Below are 22,814 nucleotides of genomic sequence, written 5' to 3' on the forward strand. Positions count from 1 at the left end.
GGTGACTCAGTGTATGAGCTGGTTAGAGTAGTAAACACTAAAACTTCAGTTCGCCTCTCAATTGTCCTTCAAGGGAAAATCCACTTAAAAACTATCTTTAGGTATTTTTTCATTAGTCCACTGTTGATATGGTCCCAAAATGTTTTGCATGTCAGCAGTCAAGTTTTCAAGAAGCAAAGTGTCACCAGCCACATCTTGAAGAAAAATATATTTAAGTGGATTTTCACTTTAAGGCTCCTCCAGGGATCGCAACACTCCACACACACTTGTGTATTCAATTTCAGACACACCTGGCTATTTACAGTCACAGACTCATGTACCAGATTCCACTCTGTCAATACAGAACTAATGAGTTTATTGAATGTACAAAACATCCTGTGCTACAGTTCCTCCTGTTGGTCTATATGTAGCGAATGTTTATAGTTCAATGAAAACACATAGTAGTAAAAACTCAGTACTATATCTCAGGCATCTGTTTGTACAGCACTGTAGATACACACACACAATGTGGCGATGTCACAGGGGATGGAGTGATGACAAATGTTTGTTTAGAGTTCAACCCTTTATACAGTGTGTGTGTGTGTGTGTAGTGTGTGTGCAGGGGCGCGCTGGGACACCCAGACGGGGATGATAGTGGACGCTCGTCTGAAGGAGCCGACACCCAACATGCCGATCTTCATCAAGGCGGTACCGGTCAAAACATCAGGAGACCAAGAATGTGTACGAGGACTGTCCCATCAACAAGACCTGTATGAGGGGCCCCACCATCTGGGCCTTCAACCTCAAGACCAAGGAGAAGCCTGCCAAGTGGGTATTGGCCGCAGTCGGCTTCCTGAGAGAGAGAAAAAAAAGAAAAAAAAAGACTAAAGTACTTTTATCTGAAATACTTTAAAATAACAAAAACAATGTTTCTAAAAAAACATTAAAAAACCCTTGTCATCCATGTCTAGTGGAGGCATGTGATGCTGATTACAGTGAGGTAAGAGGATGTGTGTGGGAGAAGGATGTGTCACAGTACATCTTATTCACGGTCCCACGGCTCCTACTCAATCATCAAGTTTGCGGACGACAATACAGCTGTAGGCTTGATTACCAACAACGACGAGACGGCCTACAGGGAGGAGGTGAGGGCCCTCGGAGTGTGGTGTCAGGAAAATAACCTCACACTCAACGTCAACAAAACTGAGATGATTGTGAACTTAGGGAAACCGCAGAGGGAGCACCCCCCCTATCCACATCGACGGGACAGTAGTGGAGAGGGTAGTAAGTTAAGTTCCTCAGCGAACACATCCCGGACAAACTGAAATGGTCCACCAACACAGACAGTGTTGTGAAGAAGGCGCAGGAGCGCCTCTTCAACCTCAGGAGGCTGAAGAAATTTGGCTTGTCACCAAAAGCATTCAAACTTCTACAGATGCACAATCGAGAGCATCCTGTCGGGCTGTATCACCGCCTGGTACGGAAACTGCTCCGCCCACAACCGTAAGGCTCTCCAGAGGGTAGTGAGGTCTGCACAACGCATCACCGGGGGCAAACTACCTGCCCTCCAGGACACCTACACCACCCGATGTCACAGGAAGGCCATAAAGATCATCAAGGACAACAACCACCCGAGCCACTGCCTGTTCACCCTGCTATCATCCAGAAGGCGAGGTCAGTACAGGTGCATCAAAGCAGGGACCGAGAGACTGAAAAACAGCTTCCATCTCAAGGCCAGACTGTTAAACAGCCACCACTAACATTGAGTGGCTGCTGCCAACATACTGACTCAACTCCAGCTCACTTTAATAATGGAAATTGATGTAAAAAATGTATATCACTAGCCACTTTAAACAATGCCACTTAATGTTTACATAGCCTACATTACTCATCTCGTATGTATATACTGTACTCGATACCATCTACTGCATCTTGCCTATGCCGTTCTGTACCATCACTCATTCATATATCTTTATGTACATATTCTTTATCCCTTTACACTTGTGTGTATAAGGTAGTAGTTGTGGAATTCTTAGGATAGATTACTCGTTGGTTATTACTGCATTGTCAGAACTAGAAGCACAAGCATTTCGCTACACTCACATTAACATCTGCTAACCATGTGTATGTGACAAATAAAATGTGATTTGATGTTGATTTAGGAAGCTCAGAGGGCAACCTGTACCATCATGGCTAGCACACACACCTCAGTGATAACTCTTTGAATGGGAAAGTGAGGTTTGTTTATTGGCGAGCTTCCAGTCTACTGTTAGCACAGTGTAATAATAGATTTTCTTATCTTCAGGAGTTCTATCTTTAACGCCTCAGCTATTGTTAGAGCGAGGCTTGTTTTTTCCTCTGCCAGATCACCAGATAGCAGTTAAATACTTCAACCAGACTTACAGTGCCTTCAGAAAGTTCACACCTGGACTTTTTCCACATTATGTTGTGTTACATACTTAATTTAAAATTGATTATTTTTTGTCACTGGCCTACACCCCCCCCCATTCAGATGTCCTTCCTAACTCAGTTGCCGGAGAGGAAGGAAACCGTTCAGGGATTTCACCATGAAGCCAATGGTGACTTTAAAAACAGAGTTTAATGGCTGTGATGGGATAAAACTGAGGATAGATCATAAAAACATAGTTACTTCACAATACTAACCTAATTGACAGAGTGAAATGAAGGAAGCCTGTACAGAATAAAAATATTCAAAAATATGCATCCTGTTTGCAACAAGGAACTAAAGTAAGACTAAAAAATGTGGCAAAGCAATTAACACTTAATATTCAGGACAAACATATGTTTGCAGCAAATCCAATACAATACAGAGTACCACTACACATATTTTCAAGCATAGTGGTGGGTGCATCATGTTATGGGTATGCTTGTAACCATTAAGGACTGGTGAGTTTTACAGGATAAAAAAAAAACAATTTAAAAACTGAACAGAGCTAAGCACAGGCAACAATCCTAGAGGAAAACCTGGTTGTGTCAGCTTTCTAACCGACACTGGGTGATGAATTCAGCTTTATGCAGGACAATAACCTAAAACAAGGCCAAATCTACATTGGAGTTGCTTACACGACAGCGAGTGGCTGAGTTAGTTGACTTAAAACTACTTGAAAATCTATGGCAAGACCGGAAACAAATTATTTATTCAATTTTGAATTCCATCTGTAACACAAAAAAGTAGAATAAGTCTAGGGTAATGAATACTTCCTAAAGGCACCAGATACCACAGTGGGGTTGGGATTGCCAGGGACCTCACAATACTTGTGCCGACACGATATGTATTGCGATTCTCATGATTTTATATGCATTGCAAGCCCATACTGTGATTTTACTGCGATGCGATGTTCCAAACCATATGTCCGCTGCAGCTGGACAAGAGAGAGCCATGAGAAAACTAAAGTTTTGATCAGTTAAGAAAACAATTTTTAAAGTGCTGAATACAAAATTGGCACCCTATTAACAAAGATGGGAAACAAGCTATGAAGGAAAAATACTGGCGTTTTGGTGCAAGTACAGTCAGTAATGCAAAAATATTGTGATGTCAAAACGATACGATCAGTGCTCATTTGTACATCTGGAGGTCCCGGGTCACATAGTGAGTGCAAAACGGGCGCTGTTATCCAGGTGGCTCATGAGGAGACGTGACAAACACACACGTAGCAGAACAGCAGACAGTCCTCTACTTGGCTGTTTACGCTGTGAAATTGACAGCGAGCTACAAGGTGGGGATTCATTCAAAGCATTGTAGACATCACTGCAGAACACCCACCATTTGCATAAAATACTATTTTAATTGGTCGCATTCACATATTCAGCAGGTGTAGCGAAATGCTTGTATCTGGTTGAAATTCTAGTGAGTTACAGCCGCTCTGATATCGCAAAAATGTTTTGGGCTAATAATGTGAGAAATAACCAATAAAAAATAAAAATATCATAATAATAATTAAAAAAGGTTGCTTAGGAGCTAGAAAATAGGGTGGCCATCTCAATTGGCTCCATCTTGAAACTGACCCATAGCCTATAGTTTGCCCACATACGTGTGTAAGCCCCACTGCAATACTCAAGTCCAAATTTCTTATTTGAAGACATCAATATTTTGATGTCACAGACACTGGGCAATGCATACAGAACACCTGCCATATGCATATAGTGTATTCGGAAACTATTCAGACCCCTTCACTTTTCCCCACATTTTGTTACGTTACAGCCTTATTCTAAAAATAATTAAATAGCCCCACCCCCCAAATCTACACACAATACCCTATGACACAGTAAAAACAGAAACATTTTTGCAAATGTACTACAGTAACAATAAAATTCAGGAATATTACATATGTATACAGGATCTTTACTCAGTACTTTGATGAAGCACCTTTGGCAGCAACTACAGCCTAGAGTCTTCTTGGATATAACGCTACAAGCTTGGCACACCTGTATTTGGGAAGTTTGTCCCATTCTTCTCTGCAGATCCTCTCAAGGTCTGTCAGGTTGGATGTGGAGCCTCGCTGCACAGCCATTTTCAGGTCTCAGAGGATGTTCGATTGGGTTCAAGTCCGGGCTATGGCTGGGTGTCGTTGTCCTTTTGGAAGGTGAACCTTCACCCCAGTCTGAGGAGTGCTCTGGAGCAGGTTTTTAATCAAAGGATCTGTCCATTCATCTTTCCCTCGATCCGGACTAGTCTCCCAGTCCCTGCCGCTGAAAAACACCACCCACAGCATGCTGCCACCACCATGCTTCATTGTCAGGATCATGCCAGGTTTCCTCCAGACGTGAAGCTTGGCATTCAGGCCAAAGAGTTCAATCTTGGCTTCATCAGACCAGAGAATCTTGTTTCTCATGGTCTGTGAGTTCTTTAGGTACCTTTTGGCAAACTCTAAGCTGGCCGTCATGTGCCTTTTGCTGAGGAATAGCTTCCGTCTGGCCACGACCATAAAGGCCTGATTGGTGGCGTGCTGCAGAGATGGTTGTCCTTCTGGAAGATTCTCCCATCCCCACAGAGGAACTCTGGAGTTCTGACAGAGTGACGATCATGTTTTTGGTCACCTCCCTGACCAAGGCCCTTTTCCCCCAATTGCTCAGTTTGGCCGGGCGGCCAGCTCTAGGAAAAGTCTTGGTGGTTCCAAATTTCTTCCATTTAAGAATAATGGAGGCCACTGTTCTTGGTGACCTTCAATGCTGCAGAAATGTTTTGGTACCCTTCCCCAGATCTGTACCTTGACACAACCCTGTCTCGGAGCTAAGTACAATTTCGACCTCATGGCTTGGTTTTCACTCAGACATGCACTGTCAACTGTGGGACCACGCTCGTGCGTGCGTGTGCATACATACACACGCACGCACCTTTCCAAAATATGTTCAATCAAGTTGTAGAGACATCAAGGATGATCAATGGAAACACGATGCACCGGAGCTCAATTTTGAGTCTCATAGCAAAGGGTCTGAATTCTTAAGTAAATGTGATTTGTTTTTTATTTTTAATACATTTGTAAAAATATGGTTTTCACTTTGTCATTATGGGGTATTGTGTGTAGACTGATGTTTAATCTTAGAATAAGGCTGCAAAGTAACAAAATGCCAAACTGCAGTCAGTTCAAGACCCTGGTGAAGATGACGAGTATGCAGATGAGCTTCCCTGAGACATTGACAGTTTGTGCAGAAATTCTTCGGTTGTGCAAACCCACAGTTTCATCAGCTGGTCTCAGACAATTCTGCAGGTGACGAAGCCGGATGTGGAGGTCCTGGGCTGGAATGGCTTCAAGTGGCCTGTACATATGTGCATATGGAACATTTCTGGGATCTTTTATTTCAGCTAATGAAACATAAGACCAACAATTTAAATGTTACTTTTATATTTTTGTTAAGTGTAATTTAAGATACCAATGTAGCAGTAGACCAGATATCACAATATTGAAATATAACTTAAAATAAAGCAATGTAGGCTACAGCAAAAAAAAACATGAGAATATATAGTCCTTCACCGTGATAATATGAAATGCATATTCAGAATAACTTCCCAGTAAAGAAGTTTGTGAATGAAAAATGTGTTCCTACCTTAGTTTCCAAAACCTCCCACAATGACTCTTTCCATGTAAAGTCCATGTAAATCCTGACAGTCAATTTCTTGCTCAAAGCCATGTGGCTGTGACATAAGGCAAATCTACACAAATCAGGTCACCCTCTTATCCTCCCTCTGACCCCACTGTCTCGTACACTGCATACGCCATCTGTCAAATCATCACCACAATGAGAGGGGATTTAACTAGTGGGAGGAGGGAAACACGCTGCCACATTCCTTTCTCACTCACTCTCGCACAGCTGAATGGGTCCAGATGCTAACTGCAGAATGTTGATGCACTCAGCGGAGGGATCAGAGGCCAGAGAGTTTCTCAGAGCCGGGACATTGAGGAGGGAGTGTCCTCTAGATGTACAATGGATAAAGGTCTGTGTGGTAAGGGCAGTGGGGGTAGGATTCAAGCAGGGGTAGCTCGGTTTAGTTTCTGAGGTTGATGTGGCTTAGGGCAGGGCTAGATTGGAAGCTAGGATTGGAGTTTGGGTTGAGGGCTGGTACACAGAGCAGTAACTGAGGACATTCTGCCATTCTAGACAGCGTCTACTTCTGTGCGTGACTAAGAGATGATCGTTCAGTGGGAGTGTACACTGTGTGGTTAGTGGTTAGTACACTGTGTGCCTGTGCGCTCTTGTCTGCATGTGTTACCTGTGTTAGGCGGTGTCTCTCAGAAGAAGTTCTTGATGAGGGGAGTAAGCAGTTTGACCCACAGTTTCACATGGCGGTCTGGCTGCTGGAACGTAGAGCTGGACACCTCTGTAGACCTCTGGTACAACATCTCCTGCTCCTGTGTGGGTGATAGAGAGACAGCGATCGAGATGTAGAGAAGCAGAAAGATAAATAAATAATGTGTGTATGAAGGGGAGTGGCAGGTAAACCCAGCACATTAAAATTGAAGGCCATAGTATAGCCATACATCAGCTCCCACTGTCTCACATACAGGCATTAAGCACAAGTTGCTGAACAAGTTTCCCTCCAAGCGCCATCTCAGTCTGCATTGCATATGCCAGCTCAGCATAGCTTATTATACCAGGAACTATCAGACCAGTTGAATTTTGTAGACAGGCCTTTCGTTGAGAGCTGTATAAAGCAGAGCCACAGTATCGAGCCATCAAGTCCATTTAAATAAAGTTCCCAGTTTGAATGGCCTACCTCCTGCAGCTGGGCCTGTAGTACCTGGTTCTCTGTTACTATGGCGATCTGGGCCTCCAGGTCCCGGTGCACAGAGCGATAGCCAAAGTTAGGAGACCCAATCAGTGTCAGGCATGGCCGCACTTGACCCCGTAGGTAGTACCACAACCCTGCGTGCACACACACACACAAGAGAGAGAGAGAGAGAGATATTGGTGGAGGAAGGAAAGAGGAGAGTAGTTTCCCCACATCAGTGATTTGTTCTGCAGCTGGGGGTCAGGGTCTGCTCTACTCTAATGGTCATTGATTCACTCCCAGCTGGGTGCTGTGTGTGTTCTCCCCCACTGTTCTCGCTCCTGCAGTGCTTGCTGTGCTTACGGGAAACTGCCGGCCCGCCCTGCTTCATCTAATAAAAGGGACTTCTCTTCACTATGTGTGTTCATTTCCCGCTCTCCCTCTCACCTACATTTCTTTCAAAGATGGGTCTTTTGAAGAATAAAAAACAACTTACCTAGCTACTAATGCATCACCAACATTGCAGTTAAGTCAAATATTATTTATTTTGGACACATTGCCTTTTTATTCTATAAGTATCAGCGAAAGAGAAGTGCATGTTGGCAGTAGTTTAGATATTTTGTCAGAGCATTGTTTATAAGCTGTTTCAAATGGGGATTTTGGTTCCTGTTTGCCACGCCCACAAATATAAAGAACACACTAAAGCACAGAAACCCCCGAAGTCCATCAAACCCAGAAATGACTGTGTGTGTTTCTTTGGCCCGGGGCTAAGGGTGAACGACTTGACAAGCACTCCCACAACATGTCTAGCTTACCACAGGGACAGAACAGCAGAGCCAGAGAATAAAACAGTAGAACGTGGTCCAGCTAATCTGTCTGTTAGGCTGGAATAGACACTTTGTGTGAGTCCCTAAGGGCACTCTATTCCCTAAATAGTGTACTACTTTTGACCTAGGCCCATAGAGCTATATAGGAAATAGGGTGCCATTTGGGACGCACCCTCGGCTTCCCAGCAGCTCACTGTCTGACCGTGGCACATCATAGCAACAACAATCACTCCCTGGCATAACTCACAGCCAAACAGAACTAATCACATTGGAGTAGAATCAATCTAGGCTCTCAGACCAAGGGTTATATTGTGTGTGTAGTCTACTTTCTCTGCACTCTGTGTGCGTGTCACCCACCCTTGGCGTGGAAGGTCCATTGTGCTCTGTGGTACTCGTGGAGGTGAACCCTCTCCTGCTGTCCCAGCTGACACACTTTGCTGTAGAACTGTCTGGCAATGTGGATGTAGGCGGCTGGGATCTCTCCGGCAATGCCCTTGGCGCCGAAAAACCCGTTGACCTCCGGGGAGGCGGTGAGGATCCGGTAGTCGGCACCCAGCCCGAGAACCAGCGACATGTAGGCCCTGGTCAGGTTGAAATACCCCGATGTCAGAAACACCGTCACACCGGGACCTGCATCAGTCAGCAAACGCTGCAAGGAAAATAGGTGAAGTTCAGATGTAGTGGCCACATTTAAATTTTTAAGTCACACATGAACAAAACAGACAAAAACATTCCAAGATAACATGTGCAATGGGAGTTATTTGTCTGATATTAGTTGGTGAGGGTAGTGGTATCCCGGTGCATGTCTGTGTACCCACCTGTGTGACCTGCTCATCCACCTGTATTCCCAGAGGTTTCATCTGAACCAGAGGAAAAACCCAAGTATCCTCCTTCCCTCCTTCCTCCCCCTTGCTCTCCCGCACTAAACGTTCTGATTCGGCGATGTGTTGCCGCACGTGAGCAGTGTTGACCACCTCCATGATGTGTTGCCGAGCCGACGCCGAAAAATCATCCCTGTTGCCTAATGACAAAAGAATGCAGTGATGTAATAGAAGAGGAAACAGACCGACCTGGTTAAAGCTAGAATCCATTCTAGGACTTCTAAATTAATGATATATACACACACACACACAAACACAATTCATTCATGAAGAACATGACTTATAAATGCCTCATGACCTTAGTTGAACAAAAAAACATGGTGAAAATATCATGGTCAGTCCTTGCAACCATAGCGATGTCTATGAATTTAAGGGTGTCAACTTTCTCCAGGCCCATCCCTAAGCTTTTTACCAAAACACATGAGGAGTGACCCCTTTATTACTGTTTCGATGAAGGATTCTAGCTTTAATCATAGGGGCGTAAACGTTAAACAACATCTTTCACACACAGTGGGCAGTAGAGCAGGTGAGTGCATAAAGTACAGTAAGTCATTTAGTTCTGGGCATGACAGCTGTGGGTCAATATCTGGACTACGCCTGGCGGCTGGGGCCACGCACAGACATAACTCAGAGAGTGAGGGAGGGGAGAGGGGTACCTGTAAGTTCAGCATTTGAGTTCATTCTAAAGACGTGCTTTTACTGTAAAGTTAACGCTCCCTTTCAGCTGGGGAACTTCATTCACTAATGATTAGAGTGTGTGTCTTCCCACTCCGTATTGCTTACCAGCAACTCTGACATCACTGCTCTATTTCTGGTCTCCGTGCCAACTGCGGTGCAGTTCTGCAAACATGTCATTCCGCTCTCGCCTGCCTCCCACTCTCTCATTCACACACATGCCCGTTCGCTGATTTCACTGTGTGTCTGAACTGGAACCAGACTACATTTGCAGCCAATCTGATTCCATTAACCTTTCCAACACCATCACATTACACTATATTATGAGAGTGTGCGGGCAGAACTGAGCAAGGAGTTATGCACTTAGGGTCTGTGTGTGTGTTACTTCTGTGTTATGTGTGCGTTTTATACCTCTGTAGGGGTGCACCATGCCGTACATCATGCTCACAGAGTTGTCGGTCTGTAGCTGTAACGACACGTCACCCACGGCGCCCACCAGATCAGAGAAGAAGTCGGCCACCTCCCCACAGTTCTCAAGGAGCACGTAGCGGTCCTGTCTGTTGGTGAAGTACGAGTCACTCAGGTTGGCCCTGCGGAAGGAGGGAGGAGAGACGGAGAGTGAAGGACAGAGAGACAAGGTTGAACGAGAGACGCCAAAAAAACATCAGCTACTGTATGAGAAAAACACCAACTGTTTTTTGTGAGCGTGTACCCGCTGATGATGAGGTCGTCATCAAACAGGTAAGCTTTGATGTGCTGTACCCCGATGGTCTCGTTGAAGCGCTGTGGGACCAGGAGCCGGAGCAGCCCTCTCAGGTCAGGGGTATGGTACAAAGATACACGCATCTGACTGCTGTACTGCTTCAGCAACGGCAGCAACATGGTCCTAGAGTTAGTCTTACCTAGACCGACAGAAAGAAGGGTTACAGACAGACAACTTTGTAAGAGTAATATGGCATTCTCCATCACACACACTCCTACCTCGTGAGCCACGCGTGTAGTCAAGTAGAATGGAGACCTGTAGGTCGGGGTTGTCAACCTCCTGTGAACGCTCCAGAGCTTCCTGCATACAGTCCACCAGCTCCTGTTCCAGCGGCCCTGTACCCAGATACAGGGAGGCCATCACCACACGCCTCTTAGCAGTCTTGATACGGGCCTGAACAGAAAAAAACAATACATTACAGGAAATTCAAGCATTACAGGAAAAAAACTAGAGGGCTTCATCAGGGGGCTTGAACTCCCTCCAAATAAAATTCAAAGACGTCAAACACACAGAACCTGATATTCTTCCAGCCTAGTCATTATTTCTCAATCAGGTGAGTCACATGCACTGTTTCCGAATGTTCCCACACAGCCAAATAAACAGCTTTTTTTATTTGTTGCTGTGCCCGAAAGGGTTGATGCCGGTGACTCAAGCATTATCACAAACTCACACATCCTGTACGCAATTCAAACAAATAGTCAACCACGGAAAGAAACAAACACACACACACGGTTGGGCGCCACTGTGGTATAAAGAGCACACTGTGTTGGAGGGAACAATCTATTATTTCCTTTCCTCATTTTTTTGTTTATTACACCCTCTTTTTTAGTACATCACATGATTTAGAGAAGTCTTCCACCACACACACCTTACCTTCATGGTGTGGTAGAATTGGTCAGGGGATGTGAGGATGTGGATGTGTGTGCCGGGCACCCTGAAGGCGGGCACGTGTTCTGCCATCCAGCGGAAGTGGGCACGGAGGCCATCAGTGCCCTGAACTTCAGCCGACCCAGGGGACCCGACGACAGGAAGGGGAGAGGGGTCTGCCTCCGCTAGGAGAGGGGCTAAGAGCAACACGGATGACCTGGAAGAGAGAGAGGTAGCGGGGTGGGGAGACGTGGAGGGAAAGAGAACGAGAGAAATGAGTATAGCTGGAGTGGTGATTGCCTCCCATTGATAAAACAAATCCAACCCCCCACCTCCATTATCACTGTGACTTATCACACTTACTGAAATCTTTTACAACAGAGGGCTCAGTCATATTGCTGGTGTGTGTACGCGTGTCTAACCCCATCCCTAGGCCTAATGTTCAGTAACATACACGTCATGTGATTCTCAACCAGGCACTAGGGTGATTTGGTTCATACCAGTATGGCTGTTGTTGCTCGGTCTGTGACCTTCTTCAAAACGCAACTGACAGATAAAAGGATGGAGGACCCAATCTACTGTATAGGTTGTGACCCTCAGAGGTCATTTCACATGCAGTAATATCCCTGTATTTAATTCCTGAAAGATCTCACCCCAGAATTCACTAAGTGCATCCCAAATGACACCCTATACTAGGGTTGGGCGATGTCAACCTTTGTCCTATCATGATTGATGATGTACCCATAAAACATTGTGATATACTGATGGGTTCTGACTTATAAACTTGAAATATCCTTAAAATAAGGCAGTATATGTTATTGTTGTTTACAGACAGATTATTTCACTATAACACAGTTCCAGTGGGTCAGAAGTTTACATACACTAAGATGACTGTGCCTTTAAACAGCTTGGAAAATTCCAGAAAATTGTGTCATGGCTTTAGAAGCATCTGATAGACTAATTTACATAATTTGAGTCAATTGGAGATGTACCTATGGATGTATTTCAAGGCCTACCTTCAAACTCAGTGCCTCTTTGCTTGACATCATAGGGAAATCAAAAGAAATCAGCCAAGACCTCAGAAGAAAAACAATAGTAGACTCATCCTTGGGAGCAATTTCCAAATGCCTGAAGGTACCACGTTCATCTGTACAAACAATAGTACACAAGTATAAACACCATGGGACCACGCAGCCGTCATACTGCTCAATAAGGAGACGCGTTCTGTCTCTGTCTCTATGAACGTACTTTGGTGCGAAAAGTGCAAATCAATCCCAGAACAACAGCAAAGGACCTTGTGAAGATGCTGGAGGAAACAGGTACAAAATTACCTTTGTCCACAGTAAAACGAGTCCTATATCGACATAACCTGAAAGGCCACTCAGCAAGGAAGAAGCCACTGCTCTGAAACCGCCATAAAAAAGCCAAACTACGGTTTGCAACTGCACATGGGGACAAAGATCGTACTTTTTGGAGAAATGTCCCCAGGTCTGATGAAACAAAAATAGAACTGTTTGGCCATAATGACCATCATTATGTTTGGAGGAAAAGGGGGGAGTCTTGCAAGCCGAAGAACACCATCCCAACCGTGAAGCACAGGGGGTGGCAGCATCATGTTGTGGGGGTGCTTTGCTGCAGGAGGGACTGGTGCACTTCACAAAATAGATGGCATTATGAGGAAGGAAAATGTTGTGGATATATTGAAGCAACATCTCAAGACATCAGTCAGGAAGTTAAAGCTTGGTCGCAAATGGGTCTTCCAAATGGACAATGACCCCAAGCATACTTCCAAAGTTGTGGCAAAATGGCTTAAGGACAACTCAGTCAAGGTATTGCAGTGGCCATCAAAGCCCTGACCTCAATCCTATAGAAAATGTGTTGGCAGAACTGAAAAAAGCGTGTGTGAGCGAGGAGGCCTTACAAACCTGACTCAGTTACAACATCTCTGTCAGGAGGAATGGGCCAAAATTCACCCAACTTATTGTGGGAAGCTTGTGGAAGGCTACCTAAAACATTTGACCTAAGTTAAACAATTTAAAGGCAATGCTACCAAATACTAATCTAGTGTATGTAAACTTCTGACCCACTGGGAATGTGATGAAAGCTGAATTAAATCTCTCTATTATTCTGACATTTCACATTCTTAAAATAAAGTGGTGATCTTAACATAAGACAGGGAATTTTTACTTGGATTAAATGTCAGGAATTGTGAACAACTGAGTTTAAATGCATTTGGCTAAGGTGTATGTAAACTTCCGACTTCAACTGTAGGTCTTTGTCTTACGCAGCTGTGTGACCCTGTTGGTGAATAAACTTTAAAAGCTTTTTTAAAAAATCAGATTAAATTTTATTTGTCACATACACATGGTTAGCAGATGTTAATGCGAGTGTAGCGAAATGCTTGTGCTTCTAGTTCCGACAATGCAGTAATAACCAACAAGTAATCTAGCTAACAATTCCAAAACTACTACCTTATAGACACAAGTGTAAGGGGATAAAGAATATGTGCATAAAGATATATGAATGAGTGATGGTACAGAGCGGCATAGGCAAGATACAGTAGATGGTATTGAGTGCAGTATATACATATGAGATGAGTATGTAAACAAAGTGGCATAGTTAAGGTGGCTAGTGATACATGTATTACATAAGGATGCAGTAGATGATAGAGTACAGTATATACGTATACATATGAGATGAATAATGTAGGGTAGGTAGCATTGTTTAAAGTGGCTAGTGATATATTTTACATCATTTCCCATCAATTCCCATTATTAAAGTGGCTGGAGTTGAGTCAGTGTGTTGGCAGCAGCCACTCAATGTTAGTGGGTGGCTGTTTAACAGTCTGATGGCCTTGAGATAGAAGATGTTTTTCAGTCTCCCGGTCCCAGCTTTGATGCACCTGTACTGACCTCGCCTTCTGGATGATAGCGGGGTGAACAGGCAGAGGCTCGGGTGGTTGTTGTCCTTGATGATCTTTATGGCCTTCCTGTGACATCGGGTGGTGTAGGTGTCCTGGAGGGCAGGTAGTTTGCCCCCGGTGATGCGTTGTGCAGACCTCACTACCCTCTGGAGAGCCTTACGGTTGTGGGCGGAGCAGTTGCCGTACCAGGCGGTGATACAGCCCGACAGGATGCTCTCGATTGTGCACCTGTAGAAGTTTGTGAGTGCTTTTGGTGACAAGCCAAATTTCTTCAGCCTCCTGAGGTTGAAGAGGCGCTGCTGCGCCTTCTTCACGATGCTGTCTGTGTGGGTGGACCAAATCAGTTTGTCTGTGATGTGTACGCCGAGGAACATAAAACTTACTACCCTCTCCACTACTGTTCCATCGATGTGGATATGGGGGTGTTCCCTCTGCTGTTTCCTGAAGTCCACAATAATCTCCTTAGTTTTGTTGACGTTGAGTGTGAGGTTATTTTCCTGACACCACACTCCGAGGGCCCTCACCTCCTCCATGTAGGCCGTCTCGTCGTTGTTGGTAATCAAGCCTACCACTGTTGTGTCGTCCGCAAACTTGATGATTGAGTTGGAGGCGTGCATGGCCACACAGTCGTGGGTGAACAGGGAGTACAGGAGAGGGCTCAGAACGCACCCTTGTGGGGCCCCAGTGTTGAGGATCAGCGGGGTGGAGATTGTTGTTGCCTACCCTCACCACCTGGGAGCGGCCCGTCAGGAAGTCCAGTACCCAGTTGCACAGGGCGGGGTCAAGACCCAGGGTCTCGAGCTTGATGACGAGCTTGGAGGGCACTATGGTGTTAAATGCCGAGCTGTAGTCGATGAACAGCATTCTCACATAGGTATTCCTCTTGTCCAGATGGGTTAGGGCAGTGTGCAGTGTGGTTGAGATTGCATCGTCTGTGGACCTATTTGGGCGGTAAGCAAATTGGAGTGGGTCTAGGGTGTCAGGTAGGGTGGAGGTGATATGGTCCTTGACTAGTCTCTCAAAGCACTTCATGATGACGGAAGTGAGTGCTACGGGGCGGTAATCGTTTAGCTCAGTTACCTTAGCTTTCTTGGGAACAGGAACAATGGTGGCCCTCTTGAAGCATGTGGGAACAACAGACTGGGATAGGGATTGATTGAATATGTCCGTAAACACATCAGCCAGCTGGTCTGCGCAGGCTCTGAGGGCGCGGCTGGGGATGCCGTCTGGGCCTGCAGCCTTCCGAGGGTTGACACGTTTAAATGTTTTCCTCACGTCGGCTGCAGTGAAGGAGAGTCTGCATGTTTTAGTTGCGGGCCGTGTCAGTGGCACTGTATTGTCCTCAAAGCGGGCAAAAAAGTTATTTAGTCTGCCTGGGAGCAAGACATCCTGGTCCGTGACGGGGCTGGTTTTCTTTTTGTAATCCGTAATTGACAGTAGACCCTGCCACATACCTCTTGTGTCTGAGCCGTTGAATTGAGATTCTACTTTGTCTCTATACTGACGCTTAGCTTGTTTGATTGCCTTGCGGAGGGAATAGTTACACTGTTTGTATTCGGTCATGTTTCCAGTCACCTTGCCCTGATTAAAAGCAGTGGTTCGTGCTTTCAGTTTCACGCGAATGCTGCCATCAATCCACGGTTTCTGGTTTGGGAATGTTTTAATCGTTGCTATGGGAACGACATCTTCAACGCACGTTCTAATGAACTCGCTCACCGAATCAGCGTATTCGTCAATGTTGTTGTCTGACGCAATACGAAACATATCCCAGTCCACGTGATGGAAGCAGTCTTGGAGTGTGGAGTCAGCTTGGTCGGACCAGCGTTGAACAGACCTCAGCGCGGGAGCTTCTTGTTTTAGTTTCTGTCTGTAGGCAGGGATCAACCAAATTGAGTCGTGGTCAGCTTTTCCGAAAGGAGAGCGGGGCAGGGCCTTATATGCGTCGCGGAAGTTGGAATAGCAATGATCCAAGGTTTTTCCAGCCCTGGTTGCGCAATCGATATGCTGATAAAATTTAGGGAGTCTTGTTTTCAGATTAGCCTTGTTAAAATCCCCAGCTACAATGAATGCAGCCTCCGGATATATGGATTCCAGTTTGCAAAGAGTCAAATAAAGTTCGTTCAGAGCCATCGATGTGTCTGCTTGGGGGGGGAAATATATACGGCTGTGATTATAATCGAAGAGAATTCCCTTGGTAGATAATGCGGTCGACATTTGATTGTGAGGAATTCTAAATCAGGTGAACAGAAGGACTTGAGTTCCTGTATGTTGTTGTGGCAACACCACGTCACGTTAACCATGAAACATACGCCCCCGCCCCTCTTCTTACCAGAAAGATGTTTGTTTCTGTCGGCGCGATGCGTGGAGAAACCAGCTGGCTGCACCGACTCCGATAGAGTCTCTCCAGTGAGCCATGTTTCCGTGAAGCAAAGAACGTTACAGTCTCTGATGTCCCTCTGGAATGCTACCCTTGCTCGGATTTCATCAACCTTGTTGTCAAGAGACTGGACATTGGCGAGGAGAATGCTAGGGAGTGGTGCACGATGTGCCCTTCTCCGGAGCCTGACCAGAAGACCGCTTCATTTTCCCCTTTTACGAAGTCGTTTTTTGGGGTCGCCGGCTGGGATCCATTCCGTTGTCCTGGGTGAAAGGCAGAACACAGGATCCGCTTCGCGAAAGTCATATTCTTGGTCGTACTGATGGTGAGTTGACGCTGCTCTTATGTCAGTAGTTCTTCTCGACTGTATGTAATGAAACCTAAGATGACCTGGGGTACCAATGTAAGAAATAACACGTAAAAAAACAAAAAACTGCATAGTTTCCTAGGAACGCGAAGCGAGGCGGCCATCTCTGTCGGCGCCGGACTAGTAGTATGTGAGTTTTTACTCTGATTATTTAGAACCTAACAATACAATGATGTCGCACCTGAGGCCACTCCCCCAAATATATATATATATATATTTAAAATCAGCTAAAAATGACCGTCGGGCTATAGTGCGAATTCAAACGCAACTAAACAAATCATGACGAAAGATATTGTTGAATGCCTTGGCAGAGGCTAAGTTCAGGCGATGGCAAATCTTCTCCAATACTCCTTTCTGGTGGAGAAGCAGAGCAGGTGTGTGTGTGTACGCACATGATGGAGCAGTGAAGAGGAATGGGCCATCTTACTGAAGTGAGCTAGGTTATAGGCCTACATCATGGGCTGGATAGAAGCAGTCTACAGTATTCACAACTGGATAATAATTGCTTCTTTTTTTTTTGAAAAATGTATAATATTGTTCGTACTATCCCTCATAAATCTGTGATTGAGAATAGTCTAGGCTTAAGCTATAGACTTTCATTTGTTAATTTTGAAAGCCACAACAACTAGGACACCTTCATAGGCTAGAATATTTGGGAAACAAGCTACTGTTCATAACTTTAACTTGTCTTTCATGATAGGCCTAGGAGGAGGATAGATTGACAATTTGGTTTTCAAACTCTCATTGAGGGATTTTCCCGGCTATGGATATTGTTTGCTTATAAATGAGTCCTCTGGCTACCTTAAGGTTTTAGGCTATTCAAATAACTGAGGTGAAACATTCATTGTTTGATCGGGAAAAAGCCATGCATAAAAACGATGAAGCATAGCCTTCCGTCATATTCATAGCCTATCAAATGGAGAGACGGGAATATAGGCTTCTTTAAAATTAAAATAAAACAGGTAAACAAGCTATTTAAGGAGTGTCCGTTATAAAAATAAGTTTAGGCTGTTGCCTAATACCCATGCACCTGACAGATCAATTTCTCTGACTGGACATTTTGCACTCCTTTGGTAGAATTCCGTCTGGCCTAGATTCCACTCTTGCATTCTGTAGGCTATATAAAAGGTATCTCTTCAAATAAGCTAGAGCAAATAGGAATAGGCAAATTACGCTGAATGTCACTTGTGTGCTACAATATTTTTTTTACTGCGCTGCACCAGTCAAGTTCAATAGGCTTAACCATAGTCTGTCACATCAATAATAGCTGACAACCATTGTTGATGCTATCGTAATATTGCCCAACCCTACGTAGTGTCACCCTTTACCCTATGGGTCATGGTCAAAAGTAGTGCACTATTAAGGGAATATAGTGCCATTTGGGATGCAGGCCCAGAGTTCATTCAGGACAGAGAGTTGGGGAGGAACAATAGCAGGGGGGGAATTACAGTGTGGGTTCAACCCACAGGAGACAAAACAATCAACATAAACACCAAACAGCCGAGTCACATAGAGATGTGGCTCCACTGCTGTTCTGAACCAATAGCTATAAAGCCTACGGGTTGAACCATCCTTTTATGGAAAAGCAAGGGAGGGAGTGGGGGTTCCTTATGAAGTACTATCTTTATTATGGTGGTCCTACAACTCGGTGTCCTATCCATATAGGCTAAGTATACAATACTAGACCCCTGTTTTACCACCGGACAAAGGTTGGTTGGGTGTAAGTACACTGGAATACAGTGTCTATAGAGAGAACACACTAGATTCACTCTTCGTAGAACAGTGGGAATGTCATGAGGAAAGATCTTAGAGAGCTGAGATATGTGCTGAGGAAATGTATGAAAAAAAAGTTATTGCAATAGGGGTATACAGGTGACAGCTAGAAGTAAGCCAGTTTAGTTGTGAGTATGTGTGGCTGCCATTGTATGCGTTTGTCCCGGGGTTTCATTTAGATCATGTGTCTTCCATCTTCCAAAACAGTTTCATATTACTGCTAACAGGCAACACAATCCTCCTCTCTTCCCTCCCTCCTTTACCCCACAGTCAGGATGGCATTGGCAGACAAATGTGTCATTCATTCCCATCAAAAGGAAGAAAACGGACTAAAACATGGAGTGACCACTTGAACAATAATGCTCATTTTTGTTTTTCTCTTCTAAACGTTTTGCTACGTGTGCACAAATTAATACGACCATGAATAACACAGTTGAAAGCGGAAGTTCACATACACCTTGCCAAATACATTTAAACTCAGTTTCACAATTCCTGACACTTAATCCTAGTAAAAATGCCCTGTCTTTAGTCAGTTAGGATTGCCACTTTGTCAGAATAATAAAGTCAGCAAAAAAAGAAACGTCCTCTCACTGTCAGCTGTGTTTATTTTCAGCAAACTTAATGTGTTAACATTTGTACGAATATAGCAAGATTCAACAACTGAGATAAACTGAACAAGTTCCACAGACATGTGACTAACATATATGGAATAAAGTGTCCCTGAACAGGGGGGGGGGGGGGGGTCAAAATCAAAAGTAACAGTCAGTATCAGGTGTGGCCACCAGCTGCATTAAGTACTGCAGTGCACCTCCTCCTCATGGACTGCATCAGATTTGCCAGTTCTTGCTGTGAGATGTTACCCCACTCTTCCACCAAGGTACCTGCAAGTTCCTGGACATTTCTGGGGGGGGGGGGGGACATTTCTGGCCCTAGCCCTCACCCTTCGATCCAACAGGTCCCAGACGTGCTCAATGGGATTGAGATCCGGGCTCGTCACTGGCCATGGCAGAAGACTGACATTCCTGTCTTGCAGGAAATCACGCACAGAACGAGCAGTATGGCTAGTGACATTGTCATGCTGGAGGGTCATGTCAGGATGAGCCTGCAGGAAGGGTACCACTTGAGGGAGGAGGGTGTCTTCCTGTAACGCACAGCATTGAGATTGCCTGCAATGACAACAAGCTCAGTCCGATAATGCTGTAACACACCATCCCAGACCATGACGGACCATCCACCTCCATCCCACTCCAGAGTAGAGGCCTCGGTGTAATGCTCATTCCTTCGACAATGAACGCGAATCCGATCATCACCCCTGGTGAGAGACAAAACTGCGACTTGTCAGTCAAGAGCACTTTTTGCAATTTATTGCTCTGGTCACATCTGCAGTCCTCATGCCTCCTTGCAGCATGCCTAAGGCACGTTCACACAGATGAGCAGGGACCCTGGGCATCTTTCTTTTGGTGTTTTTCAGAGTCAGTAGAAAGGCCTCTTATGTGTCCTAAGTATTCATAACCTAATTGCCTACCGTCTGTAAGCTGTTAGTGTCTTAACGACAGTTCCACAGGTGCATGTTAATTAATTATTTATGGTTCATTGAACAAGCATAGGAAACAGTGTTTAAACCCTTTACAATGAAGATCTGTGAAGTTATTTGGATTTTTACGAATTATCATTGAATGACAGGGTCCTGAAAAAGGGACGTTTCTTTTATTGCTGAGTTTAGTAGAGAAAATTATTTCAGCTTTTATTTCTTTCATCATTCTCAGTGGGTCAGAAGTTTACACACTCAATTAGTAGTTGGTAGCATTGCCTTTAAATTGTTTAAAGGACTACGTCATTGACGGTCACAACTTGCAGGCTTGTTTTCGAGTTGCTGTGCGTTTTGTTGCCAACCTATTTTGCTACCTGACAACTTTACGGTTTTCACTTTTTAATTACCGTTCATATATTTATTTATTTTTTCCTCAACTTTTTCACTCCGGACGCTTTATCTGGACACGATTCGTCAGGACCTCCAACAGCCGAAGCTAAGTAGTAACATTAACATGATTCCTTCTAATTGCAGCCGCTGTGCTCGCCTTACGGCGAGGATAGCTGTACTGCAAGCCCAGCTTCAGACGCAATCGTTAGGCAAGGGTAATTTTAGTGTAGGAAAGGATGAAACAGCGTCTGTGCCACCAGTAAGTACAGATAGTAGTATAAATCCCCTGGCACAGTCCCCGCAGCCGGACAATTTTCTCACGGTTTCTGGAAGGAAATGCTGTAGGAACGCTCAACCGGTGTCGCTCATTCAGCCGACAGAAACTTTCAACCGGTTTTCCCCATTAAGCAGCGGGTCGGTGTCAGAGGCCGAGTCTTCTCTGGTCTCTACTCCTCCCGTTACGGGTCTGAGACGCCGAAGCTTCCCACCATTAGCTCTGACAAATTGAAAACTCTAGTCATTGGCGACTCCATTACCCGCAGTATTAGACTTAAAGCGAATCATCCAGCGATCATACACTGTTTACCCGGGGCAGGGCTACCGACGTTAAGGCTAATCTGAAGATGGTGCTGGCTAAAGCTAAAACTGGCGAGTGTAGAGAGTATAGAGATATTGTTATCCACGTCGGCACCAACGATGTTAGGATGAAACAGTCAGAGATCACCAAGCGCAACATAGCTTCTGCGTGCATATCAGCTAGAAAGATGTGTCGGCATCGAGTAATTGTCTCTGGCCCCCTCCCAGTTAGGGGAGTGATGAGCTCTACAGCAGAGTCTCACAACTCAATCGCTGGTTGAAAACTGTTTTCTGCCCCTCCCAAAAGATAGAATTTGTAGATAATTGGCCCTCTTTCTGGGACTCACCCACAAACAGGACCAAGCCTGACCTGCTGAGGAGTGACGGACTCCATCCTAGCTGGAGGGGTGCTCTCATCTTATCTACCAACATAGACAGGGCTCTAACTCCTCTAGCTCCACAATGAAATAGGGTGCAGGCCAGGCAGCAGGCTATTAGCCAGCCTGCCAGCATAGTGGAGTCTGCCACTAGCATAGTCAGTGTAGTCAGCTCAGCTATCACCATTGAGACCGTGTCTGTGCCTCGACCTAGGTTGGGCAAAACTAAACATGGCGGTGTTCGCCTTAGCAATCTCACTAGGATAAAGACCACCTCCATTCCTGTCATTACTGAAAGAGATCATGATACCTCACTTCTCAAAATAGGGCTACTTAATGTTAGATCCCTTACTTCAAAGGCAATTATAGTCAATGAACTAATCACTGATCATAATCTTGATGTGATTGGCCTGACTGAAACATGGCTTAAGCCTGATGAATTTACTGTGTTAAATGAGGCCTCACCTCCTGGCTACACTAGTGACCATATCCCCGTGCATCCCGCAAAGGCGGAGGTGTTGCTAACATTTACGATAGCAATTTTCAATTTACAAAAAAAAAAAAAAAAGACGTTTTCGTCTTTTGAGCTTCTAGTCATGAAATCTATGCAGCCTACTCAATCACTTTTTATAGCTACTGTTTACAGGCCTCCTGGGCCATATACAGCGTTTCTCACTGAGTTCCCTGAATTCCTATCGGACCTTGTAGTCATTGCAGATAATATTCTAATCTTTGGTGACTTTAATATTCACATGGAAAAGTCCACAGACCCACTCCAAAAGGCTTTCGGAGCCATCATCGACTCAGTGGGTTTTGTCCAACATGTCTCTGGACCCACTCACTGTCACAGTCATACGCTGGACCTAGTTTTGTCCCATGGAATAAATGTTGTGGATCTTAATGTTTTTCCTCATAATCCTGGACTATCGGACCACCATTTTATTACGTTTGCAATTGCAACAAATAATCTGCTCAGACCCCAACCAAGGAACATCAAAAGTCGTGCTATAAATTCACAGACAACACAAAGATTCCTTGATGCCCTTCCAGACTCCCTCTGCCTACCCAAGGACGCCAGAGGACAAAAACTCAGTTAGGTGGTTAACGGATATCTCAATTTAACCTTGCGCAATACCCTAGATGCAGTTGCACCCCTAAAAACTAAAAAAATGTCTCATAAGAAACTAGCTCCCTGGTACACAGAAAATACCCGAGCTCTGAAGCAAGCTTCCAGAAAATTGGAACGGAAATGGCGCCACACCAAACTGGAAGTCTTCCGA

The 22,814-nt window shown here is 44.9% G+C and overlaps 1 protein-coding gene across 1 annotated transcript in view; it reads right to left on the reverse strand.

Annotated features, from left to right (window-relative positions):
• Window positions 1-320: 320 nt before the first annotated feature.
• The window catches only part of LOC115113011 (CDP-diacylglycerol--glycerol-3-phosphate 3-phosphatidyltransferase, mitochondrial-like), a 28,262-nt gene continuing 5,768 nt past the window's right edge, over window positions 321-22,814 (reverse strand). Inside the window, exons 2-10 of the mRNA XM_029640182.2 lie at window positions 11,227-11,437; window positions 10,572-10,746; window positions 10,303-10,492; window positions 10,002-10,180; window positions 8,853-9,055; window positions 8,392-8,683; window positions 7,214-7,362; window positions 6,710-6,848; window positions 321-832 (exon numbers count right to left, since the gene is read on the reverse strand). Of these exons, the coding sequence (XP_029496042.2) occupies window positions 6,729-6,848; window positions 7,214-7,362; window positions 8,392-8,683; window positions 8,853-9,055; window positions 10,002-10,180; window positions 10,303-10,492; window positions 10,572-10,746; window positions 11,227-11,437 (1,519 nt within the window). The 3' untranslated portion in view covers window positions 321-832; window positions 6,710-6,728. The remainder of the gene's footprint in view (window positions 833-6,709; window positions 6,849-7,213; window positions 7,363-8,391; window positions 8,684-8,852; window positions 9,056-10,001; window positions 10,181-10,302; window positions 10,493-10,571; window positions 10,747-11,226; window positions 11,438-22,814) is intronic.

Source organism: Oncorhynchus nerka, linkage group LG28 (genome assembly GCF_034236695.1).
Source record: "Oncorhynchus nerka isolate Pitt River linkage group LG28, Oner_Uvic_2.0, whole genome shotgun sequence".
NCBI classification, from domain to species: Eukaryota; Metazoa; Chordata; class Actinopteri; order Salmoniformes; family Salmonidae; genus Oncorhynchus; species Oncorhynchus nerka.